The 12,473-nt window shown below is 44.5% G+C and overlaps 1 protein-coding gene across 3 annotated transcripts; it reads right to left on the bottom strand.

Moving 5' to 3' along the window:
* Positions 1-6,404: 6,404 nt before the first annotated feature.
* On the bottom strand, positions 6,405-12,247 carry LOC118964881. Of its 3 annotated transcripts, XM_036980286.1 has the most exons (7): positions 11,908-12,247; positions 10,003-10,104; positions 9,545-9,582; positions 9,040-9,301; positions 7,128-8,793; positions 6,845-6,923; positions 6,405-6,600 (listed from the first exon to the last, which is right to left on the bottom strand). In XM_036980286.1, exons 5-7 carry the CDS (start codon positions 7,938-7,940, stop codon positions 6,437-6,439), a joined length of 1,056 nt encoding a protein of 351 aa, XP_036836181.1. In that variant the 5' UTR covers positions 7,941-8,793; positions 9,040-9,301; positions 9,545-9,582; positions 10,003-10,104; positions 11,908-12,247; the 3' UTR covers positions 6,405-6,436. The 3 variants fall into 3 exon arrangements, with proteins under 3 accessions (XP_036836181.1, XP_036836179.1, XP_036836180.1); XM_036980284.1 differs by having other exon boundaries at positions 7,128-9,301; positions 11,749-12,247; XM_036980285.1 differs by lacking the exon at positions 9,545-9,582 and having other exon boundaries at positions 7,128-9,301.
* Between the last annotated feature and the right edge of the window lie 226 nt (positions 12,248-12,473).

Genomic DNA, 12,473 nt, shown 5'->3' with positions numbered 1-12,473 from the left:
TCATCTGCGTGAACATGCCTTAGGCATGCTGCATGTAGGCATGAGGACTGAAGATGTGGCCAGGGCAATAAATTGCAATGTTCGTAGTGTGAGACGCCGAAGACAGCGCTACAGGGAGACAGGACGGACAGCTGATGGTCCTCGCAGTGGCAGACCACGTGTAACACCTGCACAGACCACGTGTAACAACACCCGCATCGGTACATGCGAACATCACACCTGCGGGACAGGTACAGGATGGCAACAACAACTGCCCGAGTTACACCAGGAAAGCACAATCCCTCCATCAGTGCTCAGACTGAATAGACTGAATAATAGGCTGAGAGAGGCTGGACTGGGGGCTTGTAGGCCTGTTGTAAGGCAGGTCCTCACCAGACATCACCGGCAACAACGTCACCTATGGGCACAAACCCACCGTCGCTGGACCAGACAGGACTTGCAAAAAGTGTTCTTCACTGACGATTCGCGGTTTTGTTTCACCAGGGGTGATGGTCGGATTTGCGTTTATCGTTGAAAGAATGAGCGTTACAGAGGCCTGTACTCTGCAGCGGGATCGATTTGGAGTTGGAGGGTCCGTCATGGGCTGGGGCGATGTGTCACAGCATCATCGGACTGAGCTTGATGTCATTGCAGGCAATCTCAATGCTGTGCGTTACAGGGAAGACATCATCCTCCCTCATGTGGTACCCTTCCTGCAGGCTCATCTTGACATGACCCTGCAGCATGACAATGCAACAACGCACAGAACGAGCAGTATGGCTGATTTCCTACAAGACAGGAATGTCAGTGTTTTGCCATGGCCAGCAAAGAGCCCGGATCTCAATCCCATTGAGCATGTCTAGGACCTGTTAGATCGGATGGAGAGGACAGGGCCATTCCCCCCTAGAAATGTCTGGGATCTTGCAGGTGCCTTGATGGAAGAGTGGGGTAACATCTCACAGGAATAACTGGCAAGTCTGGTGCAGTCCATGAGGAGGAGATGCACTGCAGTACTTAATGCTGCTGGAGGCCAAACCAGATACTGACTGTTACTTTTGATTTTGCCCTTCCCCTTTCGTTCAGGGACACAATATTCAATTTCTGTTCGTCACATATCTGTGGAACTTATTCAGTTTGTCTCAGTTTTTGAATCTTATGTTCGTACAAATATTTACACGTATTACGTTTGCTGAAAATAATTGCAGTTGACAGTGAGAGGACATACATACACACACACACACACACACACACACACACACACACACACACACACACACACACACACACACACACACACATACACTGCTCAAAAAAATAAAGGGAACACTTAAACAACACAATGTAACTCCAAGTCAATCACACTTCTGTGAAATCAAACTGTCCACTTAGGAAGCAACACTGATTGACAATACATTTCACATGCTGTTGTACAAATGGAATAGACAACAGGTGGAAATGATAGGCAATTAGCAAGACACCCCCAATAAAGGAGTGGTTCTGCAGGTGGGGACCACAGACCCCTTCTCAGTTCCTATGCTTCCTGGCTGATGTTTTGGTCACTTTTGAATGCTGGCGGTGCTTTCACTCTAGTGGTAGCATGAGACGGAGTCTACAACCCACACAAGTGGCTCAGGTAGTGCAGCTCATCCAGGATGGAAAAATCAATGCGAGCTGTGGCAAGAAGGTTTGCTGTGTCTGTCAGCGTAGTGTCCAGAGCATGGATGCGCTACAAGGAGACAGGCCAGTACATCAGGAGACGTGGAGGAGGCCGTAGGAGGGCAACAACCCAGCAGCAGGACCGCTACCACCGCCTTTGTGCAAGGAGGAGCACTGCCAGAGCCCTGCAAAATGACCTCCAGCAGGCCACAAATGTGCATGTGTCTGCTCAAACGGTCAGAAACAGACTCCATGAGGGTGGTATGAGGGCTCGATGTCCACAGGTGGGGGTTGTGCTTACACCAACACCGACACCGTGCAGGACGTTTGGCATTTGCCAGAGAACACCAAGATTGGCAAATTCGCCACTGGTGCCCTGTGCTCTTCACAGATGAAAGCAGGTTCACACTGAGCACGTGACAGATGTGACAGAGTCTGGAGACGCCGTGGAGAACGTTCTGCTGCCTGCAACATCCTCCAGCATGACTGGTTTGGCGATGGGTCAGTCATGGTGTGGGGTGGCATTTCTTTGGGGGGGGGCGCACAGCCCTCCATGTGCTCACCAGAGGTAGCTTGACTGCCATTAGGTACCGAGATGAGATCCTCAGACCCCTTGTGAGACCATATGCTGGTGCGGTTGGCCCTGGGTTCCTCCTAATGCAAGACAATGCTAGACCTCATGTGGCTGGAGTGTTTCAGAGTGGCCCGCCCGTTCCCCAGACCTGAATCCAATTGAGCACATCTGGGACATCATGTCTCGCTCCATCCACCAACGCCACGTTGCACCACAGACTGTCCAGGAGTTGGCAGATGCTTTAGTCCAGGTCTGGGAGGAGATCCCTCAGGAGACCATCCGCCACCTCATCAGGAGCATGCCCAGGCGTTGTAGGGAGGTCATACAGGCACGTGGAGGCCACACACACTACTGAGCCTCATTTTGACTTGTTTTAAGGACATTACATCAAAGTTGGATCAGCCTGTAGTGTGGTTTTCCACTTTAATTTTGAGTGTAACTCCAAATCCAGACCTCCATGGGTTGATACATTTGATTTCCATTGATAATTTTTGTGTGATTTTGTTGTCAGCACATTCACCTATGTAAAGAAAAAAGTATTTAATAAGAATATTTCATTCATTCAGATCTAGGATGTGTTATTTTAGTGTTCCCTTTCTTTTTTTGAGCAGTGTACATACATACATACATACATACATACATACATACATACAGTGGGGCAAAAAAGTATTTAGTCAGCCACCAATTGTGCACGTTCTCCCACTTAAAAAGATGAGAGAGGCCTGTAATTTAAATCATAGGTACACTTCAACTATGACAGACAAAATGAGAAAAGAAAATCCAGAAAATCACATTGTAGGATTTTTAATGAATTTATTTGCAAATTATGGTAGAAAATAAGTATTTGGTCACCTACAAACAAGCAAGATTTCTGGCTCTCACAGACTTGCAACTTCTTCTTTAAGAGGCTCCTCTGTCCTCCACTCGTTACCTGTATTAATGGCACCTGTTTGAACTTGTTATCAGTATAAAAGACACCTGTTCACAACCTCAAACAGTCACACTCCAAACTCCACTATGGCCAAGACCAAAGAGCTGTCAAAGGACACCAGAAACAAAATTGTAGACCTGCACCAGGCTGGGAAGACTGAATCTGCAATAGGTAAGCAGCTTGGTTTGAAGAAATCAACTGTGGGAGCAAATATTAGGAAATGGAAGGCATACAAAACCACTGATCTGGGGCTCCATGCAAGATCTCACCCCGTGGGGTCAAAATGATCACGGGGGGACCTAGTGAATGACCTGCAGAGAGCTGGGACCAAAGTAACAAAACCTACCATCAGCAAGGGCATTGAAGATGAAACGTGGCTGGGTCTTTCAGTATGACAATGATCCCAAACAAACCGCCCGGGCAACAAAGGAGTGGCTTCGTAAGAAGCATTTCAAGGTCCTGGAGTGGCCTAGCCAGTCTCCAGATCTCAACCCCATAGAAAATCTTTGGAGGGAGTTGAAAGTCTGTGTTGCCCAGCAACAGCCCCAAAACATCACTGCTCTAGAGGAGATCTGCATGGAGGAATGGGCCAAAATACCAGCAACAGTGTGTGAAAACCTTGTGAAGACTTACAGAAAACGTTTGACCTCTGTCATTGCAAAAGTATTGAGATACACTTTTGTTATTGACCAAATACTTATTTTTCACCATAATTTCAAATAAATTCATTAAAAATCCTACAATTTCTCATTTTGTCTGTCATAGTTGATTTAATGTGACCCTCTTCCTGTCTCGTAACAGATCCAGCCCCTGACGGTTGCCCTGACCCAGACTACATCCCCAGATCCAGATGATTCCAGCAGGCACAGCCCAGCCCAGGTAGTTCAGCACAGGCTCCTCCAGCAGCAGGTGGTGACTGCAGCTGCCTCGTTTCAGATACAGACCCCCCCTCCTCACAGCCCGGCCCAACAGGCCCCAGTTTCCGCTGCAGCAGAGTCCCCAGTACAGCAGCAGCCAGCCAAGGGCCAGGCTCGCGGAGGGGCCATGAGGGGCAAGACCCAGTCCAAGCCCAGCGGGGGCAGCAGCTAGGTGCCCACAGGACTAGTTAGAACTCCCCTTTCAGCTAGGCTAAGCAGGACATCTCATCAGTGTAAATGCACTCAGTGACTGAGGAGCAGCATTATGAAGAGATCCAGCGTTATGAAGGAGTGGTGGAGTCCAGTTTGAGGTGGCTGTGTTGAATCTAATCTGGTTTAAGGAACTGCTCCATGTAAAGGAATGACCTGTATTTTAAGAGTGTCATCATCTATCTTCAACACAGTACTGTAACTGTCGGCTGTTTCCTTCGCGACTGTTTCAGAAGGTCTCCCCTGGAGGAAACCTGGACCAACATCCAGGGGGAGATTTAAGATCAGAAAAGCAGAAAAACAATATTCATGCCTTTTTTTAAATTGATGAATATATTAATGTTACTCCATAGATATCCTGTGGCTATGGGCTGGTGCATAGCTCATTTGGGGAATGTCCATTTGAATAATGTTTTGTGTATTCATACATTGTCCCTGTCCGCCTTGATGATATTATTCTCATGCTTACCGTTTATGATGTCTGTAATTTCATAGTTGGTAGATATAGAAAACACCCTTCTTGTTAAAAAAACCTATGTAGTGATAATCATATCTTTACGTTGTAAGATCGAGCTATGTATTCTGAAGAAAGCTTGTGATTGTGTCTCTGGCACCCGGATAAGCACGCATCCTACGTTATCTCCCAAGGCAGGCAGTATTACCACTGCACTGGATAACCTAGCTATCTAGTGGCAACCAGCTGATATTTTCATTACATAAAGTGCATTCAGAAAGTATTCAGACCCCTTGACCTTTTCCACATTGTTATGTTACAGCCTTATTCTAAAATGGATTAAATCGTCCCCCCCTTCTACAGATAATAACCCATAATAAGAAATTAAAAACTGATTTTTTAAATCAAAAATCTATGTACTAAAAATAAAATACTGATCACATTTACAAATATTCAGACCCTTTACTCAGTACTTTGTTGAAGCACCTTTGGTAGCGATTACAGCCTCGAGTCTTCTTGGGTATAACGCTACAAGCTTGGTACACCTGTATTTGGGGAGTTTCTCCCATTTTTCTCTGCAGATCCTCTCATGTTCTGTCGGATTGGATGGGGAGAGTCGCTGCAGTTTTTTCAGGTCTCTCCAGAGATGTTCGATTGGGTTCAGGTCCGGACTCTGGCTGGGCCATTCATGGACATTCAGAGACTTGTCCCAAATCCAATCCTGCATTGTCTTGGCTGTGTGCTTAGGGTCGTTGTCCTGTTGGAAGGTGAACCTCTGGAACAGGTTTTCATCAAGGATCTCTGTACTTTGCTCCTCCTTTCCCAGGATCCTGATTCAGGCCAAAGAGTTCAATCTCGGTATCATCAGATCAGAGAATATTGTTTCTCATACCCTTCCCCCAGGTCTGTGTTTCTTTCCAAATCATGTCCAATCAATTGAATTTACCACAGGACTCCAAACAAGTTGTAGAAACATCTCAAGGATGATCAATGGAAACAGGATGCACCTGAGATCAATTTCGAGTCTCATAGCAAAGGGTCTCAATAATTATTTAAATATGGTAATTCTGTTTTTATTCTTAATAAATTTGCTAAAATGTTCTACACTTTCCGCTTTGTCATGAGGTGTTTTGTGTAGCTTAATGAGAAGAAAAAATAATTGTATCAATTGTAGAATAAGGCTGTAACGTAACAATGTGGAAAAAGTCAAGTGGTCTGAATACTTTCCGGATGCACTGTAAGTTTACTTTTTATAACACATTTCCTGTGATATAACCGTTGGGAAATAACGGGTACTTCTACCGTATAATAGGTTAAATCAAAAGATGGAATATGCTGCAATAGATAAAAGCCTTTCTCAGTGTTTTAGTCATGAGGGAGAAAAGAAAGCTCTCAACAGCGCTGTCTGTTTTCCCCTGCTGGCTGCTGACAGTGGCAGATATATCAGAAGAGAAAACATTTATTTGGGCAGGAGGGCAGAGATTCAGGCCTAAAGCCACTCAGAAGATCCTAGATCACTGGATCAGAGGGCATGTCACACAGTGTCAGAAGAGTCAGACTGTGTAGAAGGGCTATACACACACCACTATAGTCAATGTTGCTATCACTGCTAACATTTAAAAGACCAGTATTGTAATCTGGTCTGTTAACGGGAGCACATAAGAAGACAAAGGCCAATTTAATGCAATGAATGACGTTTAATAAATTGTCTGAAGTTACTTGGTCTTTAAGGACTGTTTGAAGGGCTTGAACAGGCCTTTGGAAATGGCAGAAAACATCCTGACGAGAAGTGGACGTTTGTGAGGCGTCTCCTGTCGGGAGCTGGCGGGGAGATCGTTTGGCAGTGCAGACATGGCAGCATGTGGCACTATGCTGGGCACTACAGAAGAGAGAGAGAGCGTTTACATGCACTTTAATTCAGAAATGATGTAATGTATGTTACAACTCAACATAACTGACACTGATAAATGAGAACCAACAGCTTGAGTTTTGGAGAATATAATTACTTTTACATAAGAGATGACTAATGATTGCGTATATAACCTTTGTAAGGTTATTTTGAAATGGCATTTCTTTGTACACCAATATCTCAAACAGACTGTTGTCCTGTTGTGTGAACTTACGCATGCCATATTCAGCAGTGGTCCGTACTTGTTCTGATTCAGAGAGGTGGGAATCCTTCTTGTTCCCCTTCTTGAATAGCTAAGTATTTAAAGAGAAAAACATGTTTTAAAAAATGTCACAGCTGACCAACCTCATGATGATAACAATCACACCTACCACACCAGCACAACAACATTTATGATTGGTTTTGGAATGAACGGATGGTTTTATATTTTTACACTGAATAGCATTGTTTACTCACATTATCTCCCACAACTGTTCATTTAAATACGTTCGCTGTACCTTTAAGTTGCTTGTCAGCCTGACCAGCCTTTGTAGAAAAGATAGTTTCCCGCTGCTAGCCCTCACATCCTCAGCCAGTGGAAGAGCCTTAGGCCCGGTGGTTTTGACTGATGTTCTTGAGGCTGCCCTCACTGCCTCATTACATCTGTGGAGAAGCGCTTCACTCAAAGACTTGACAAGAATCCTATCAAATGAAGAGTCCTGAGTCGACACGGCCTGTTGGAGGATTTTCTCCGAGCCAAACTCCTCCAACAGATTTTTATAGACGACTCTGTAGACTTTATGAATCCTCAAGTTCTCTGGATAGGCTTGTGTCTCAGAGCAGCCTGACCATGCACAGAAGACCTCCATAACTTTAGGGATCAGGTCTTGTGACTTGCGTGTGACGTCAACTGGGTAATCTTCTGCTGGGGTTTGGATTTCTGTTAGAATTCTCATTACTAACATGCTGATGAGGCAGGTGACGTCATCATCACTGCCCAAGTTATCAGAGGATGGGGTTGGAAGTGTGACATCTTTGACCATGTCTGGGCTGGTTGACATATCGTCCCTGACAATGTTTTGAGCTACACCAGAATGACTGGTGGTATCCACTTCCTCTCCATCAATGTTGGCCTTCAAGATTTGTGCTGCATTGGAGGTCTCGCTTGTTGCCATAATGGTGCCAGAAGGAGACAGCCGAGGGGAGGACTTGCCACTCAATAGATTGCCTACATCAGATATAGTGGGTTCAGATGTTTGGAGAGATTCAGTTGGAGAGGATCCTCTACTTTCTGCATCAGAATCCACAGAGTACATGACCTGGCTTACCATAACTTTGGTAAAGAGACTGACTGTCACTAAATACTGATGAAGAAGAAGAAGAGCATGAAATTCTATCTTCAGACACTCTAGCCAACACCTTGGCCCCCTGAGCCAAACTCATTGAAGTTGAATAGGGCACAAAACTAGGAAGCAGGAGGCACTTAACAGACTCCTCTACAAACAGCTGAACCAGCTCGTAAGTTGTGGGCTTCCCCACCTTGTCATTCCTCTTCAGCTTCGAAAGGATGGTATCAGATGCACTCTTTCCAGCCGCCACTGTCAGTCCCAGAGGGGTCAAGTTGCTATCGGAAATTATGCGGTTGACTTGGTGACTGAGATCACGGGAGAGAGCACCAATCCTACCCTGAGATATGAGCTCCTCCAGTCTAGCTATTGGATCTGTTAGATCAGGGTGAGATGTAACCTGCCCTTCTGCCTCTGGATATACCTTCTTCATGATGGTATCGGCTATGGCAAACATGCTTGTTCTGGCATCACACACCATTGTTTTTGGCTTAGTAGATTCGCTCATGTCAATGACTGAGCATCTTACAATGGGCTGAGCAGTACTCTCGGGTAACTCAGAAGGAATGGGAGTGCAAATTCCCACTCTGTCTTCTGTGATTTGGCAGTTGAGAATGACAACGAGGAGGAAGACCGCAGTGACTCTTGATAGACCAATTCCTCGCCACATTCGCTGCTTATCTTCTCAATGTTCTCCAGCATAGTTCCAACCACTTTATCTATTTGTGAAAGCTGTCCTGCAGCCACCATTTGGTCAGATTTTGACAGTTGCTCCTGGACACTGCTGATGATACTGTCCTCTGGCATTCCCAGGTGGACTTTCAGTGAGGTCTGGGAACTTTAAAATGAACAAGCAAAGCATGTTAATTGCTGTCTGAAGTTGGAAAATCGATATCTTAGTGCTAACAAATCTAACAAGCATTATAATTGAGTATTCTAAATGTAATTTATATGTGTGCATTAGATATTGCAAAACACACCTGTTAGAAAGCTGGAAAATATTGAAATGGGGAAATTATTGTTCATCAGTTTGAGGGTTAGGATTAACTGCACACACACACACATTATGGGGAACATACAGTACCTCTTGGAAGAGGGTGTGCTAGACCTTGGTCGGAGAACCCTGCCGCCACAGTTACTTCGCCAAATATTTAACTTCCTGGATGAGCTCCAGTCTTTTCTGCTCAAAGGCAGTGAAGGATCCACCCCTCGAGTGTGTCAGCGTTGTCATAAAAGCCCGTCACCCATAGAATGCGGGCCAGGGCCGGCAGCAGGATCTGCAGGGTGGTCTGTGCAATGAAGTTGACAATGGTCTTGCACAATTTTGCAAGCTGTTCCTTTGTCATCTGCATTGCACAAACAAAAACAGAACACAGCAGGTTTGGCAATGAAACTGATGTAAAGTATTCTAGATTGAACAGAATGCATTTCACCAACATCGTTTTCCTTATCTGTGACTGAATTCAAAGTTGGATGAAGTATGACAGATTAATGAACGTAATAGCAGAATAGAACTATGGTTAATTCCTCTCTCTTGATTCAACACAACATTCCCAAATCAAAGGTCAAAGGCTGATGGAGAAACGTACAGGTTTTTTAAAATCCTTTATAGATCACTTGCCATTGCCTAGAAAAGAAAAAAGAAATGTGTTTTACTTACTTTTTATTTCCTTCTGCACAAAATATGTGAGGCTAGAGCAAAACATGGTTCTAACATACTATCAGTAAGATTGCGCATGAATGAGATGAGGATTGGGTAGCAGTCCTCCATCTCATCTTTGTTGCCTGGGCCGAATGCAGCCTTAAGAGCATTCTTCTCCAAGAGCTCAATAACAGATCCTCTGTCCGGGTGTTTATTCCACAATCCTAAATATGTTATTACCATATAGGACAATTCAGGATAAGTCAGACGCTTTTCTCTTAATACAATACTTTGATAAAATTGCTACAATAGGACTATTGAATAAAACTATCCAGGTCAATGCAGCTATTGTGACAATTGAGTGTTACTAGTCTAGTAGTTGCCCTGTCACTCCTGACATTTTACCTTTCCTGTCTTCTTGGGCTCCTTCTTGAGCTGGGCCACTGGTTCTTCCTCAACAACCTCCCTCCCCTCCCTCTGGGGATCATCATCATCTCTCTGTACTACCTGAAGGACATAGGAATTTCATGTCAATGTCAGATTAGATTCTTGCAAAGGACATCATAGAGCTACAGCCACAGCAGAGCTAAACTGGTGATTGACTTAATAGAGAGAATTAGACATTTGTTTTGCAATAGACTATGTTATCTTAAATGACGTTTTCCTTAGTTACATTCCCAAATATTTAGTGTCATTTAACCTACCTTTTCTTCATCCATAATAGCATACAGTATTTTTTATATCTCGAAAAACTTGTCCTTGTCTGTGTTGTTTTCACTCATGTTGAGTTTACTGAGGACAATATTGCAGCCACTGACGAATTAAGAACTTCATACCACGTCATGGAATGTTAGACCTTTATGCACATTCCCATTCTCTCATTAATATTGGGGGGAAATATATTGATCAGATTACACACTTTCCCCATCAACCGTTTTCGATACAGCTAGGCCCAAAATCTGTTCACTAAGCACTGCGACTCAGCAGGTCAAAACAGAAATAAACCTAGTCTAATTTCGTGTCGACCTCTTTTGGATTTATTTCGGTACCCCATTTAGTGAGCCAGTTGATTGATCTATTCCTTATAGTGCATTCCTTAAAAGTAGGCCTACATTAGTGAATAAGGTGCTATTTGGTAGCATATTCCTCTCTAGCCCATGCCTCCACCAATCCAATGATTTTAGATTTGTAGGAAGAAGCGAACGAGTGTACACTTCAGGAGAAGGGAGATATTATTGGACTGTATCCCTAGGCTATAGCCAGGCCTAAACCAAGTAGCCTTGAGTACGATCCCAAAAGCTTGGATTGCAGAAGGCCTATCAGAGCTAAATTGGTGATAACAACTTTAAACTTACTGTAAAACATGTTCTACCTTCCCCTATATTTCACTTACGTTTTCTTCCACCATAGCGAATTGTATATCCCGAAAAGCATGTCATTGACTGTTTTGGCTTTGCTACTTTCATGTCGAGTTATGATAAAAGAGCATTTTTGCAGACGCAGACTTTTAGTTAATCGGGGACGTCATGGACTGAAGGCAGTAGAGGTTAATTGGTTTTAAGAAATGTTTATATGTCGCCCTCTTGTGGAATTATTTAGGTACAACAACGTGTTGTGTAGGATCCAAATGATTGTTTTCTCCTCATCCCTGTGTTACGTCCTATTATCAGTCATAAACAGAGAGCAATACACTTTAATAGTAAAGAGGTAACACTCTTTGTTCCGGTACCCTGCTTCACCCAATGTGATACGGTATCGCTATTATTATTATTTTTTAAAATTTTTAGAACACATTCAAGAACCTCCAGAAGCTAACTAGCTAATTAGCTAAAAGCTATTTAGTCATAGTTAGCCAATGCTAGCGGCTTTTACCTTCTGCACAGATACCAGCCCTGTTCTTAGCCTGGATAATACTCGCCAGTCTACTAGTATCGGACTGTCTCTCCACAACAACGCCGGATTCCTGCCGTAATCCCTGGACCTCTACTTCTGATCTTCACAGCTAGATCACAACTTGCAGCTAACTAGCTCACAGCTAGCTTGCACTCATCGTGGCATCCAGTACCGAAGCTATCCCTGAGGCCCACCTCCCGGCCTACTCAGCTGTTCTCCCGAACCCCACTCATACACGGCTAGAGCCCAATACTCCACCTGATCCTTGCTGCAAACTCTGGACCTTGGCACCGGTTCATCGCTGCTACCGATTGGCTATAGTGGATCTATAGTGGATAACGCCACTGCCAAGAAGGTAGCACCAGTTAGCCGTGAGCCAGGCGCATCTCCCTGCTAGCATTCTAAATTCTACAATACCTCTTTCGCCATCTGGCTTGGATTCTCTGTCGACAAGGCCCCCCGCCGCACCACCACGACTGGTCTGCCGACGAATACTCCATCCGCTGTGCCTTCAACCGGCCTCCGTCGGAGGGCTACTAACTTTAAACGCCGTGTAGCCCGCGTGCTAGCGTAATGGCGCCTTCCCTGTTCCATCTACTGCTGCCTTCTGGACACTATTATCACTTGGCTACAAAGCTGATGCCTGCTGGACTGTCGATATATCTGACGTCATGTATTTGATATCTTTATGTGAAGGTTCATGTCCATATTGACATCAGTTCATTGTGTTTGAGGACGGTTCACTGACCAGTTTCCAACGGATACGATTAGACTAGTTTAACAGTTACTGAACAGCTACAGTAGCCTATCAGAACAGCTGCAGTATCAGAGGCTCAGAGCCTTAATTAACGGGCTACACATAATGGCTGACGACAGCCAGGTAAGGTTCATTTTAGCCTACGTTTAATGAGCTTTACAGTTGTCCTAATTCCATCTTGTTCTAATGGCAAGTCTGCCTTAAGTGCAGAAACTATGGTTGATAT

This window comes from Oncorhynchus mykiss, chromosome 6, assembly GCF_013265735.2.
Source record: "Oncorhynchus mykiss isolate Arlee chromosome 6, USDA_OmykA_1.1, whole genome shotgun sequence".
Lineage (NCBI taxonomy): Eukaryota > Metazoa > Chordata > Actinopteri > Salmoniformes > Salmonidae > Oncorhynchus > Oncorhynchus mykiss.
This window is presented reverse-complemented; position numbering and strand designations above follow the sequence as displayed.

Excerpts from the sequence above, each read along its gene's own strand:
- LOC118964881 (XM_036980284.1), bottom strand. The coding sequence starts at position 7,940 with ATGGTAAGCCAGGTCATGTACTCTGTGGATTCTGATGCAGAAAGTAGA. Across the intron at positions 6,924-7,127 it reads GGCTGACAAGCAACTTAAAG|CTATTCAAGAAGGGGAACAA; the intron begins GTACAGCGAACG and ends TTAAATACTTAG. Across the intron at positions 6,601-6,844 it reads CACTGCTGAATATGGCATGC|TGCCCAGCATAGTGCCACAT; the intron begins GTAAGTTCACAC and ends TCTCTTCTGTAG.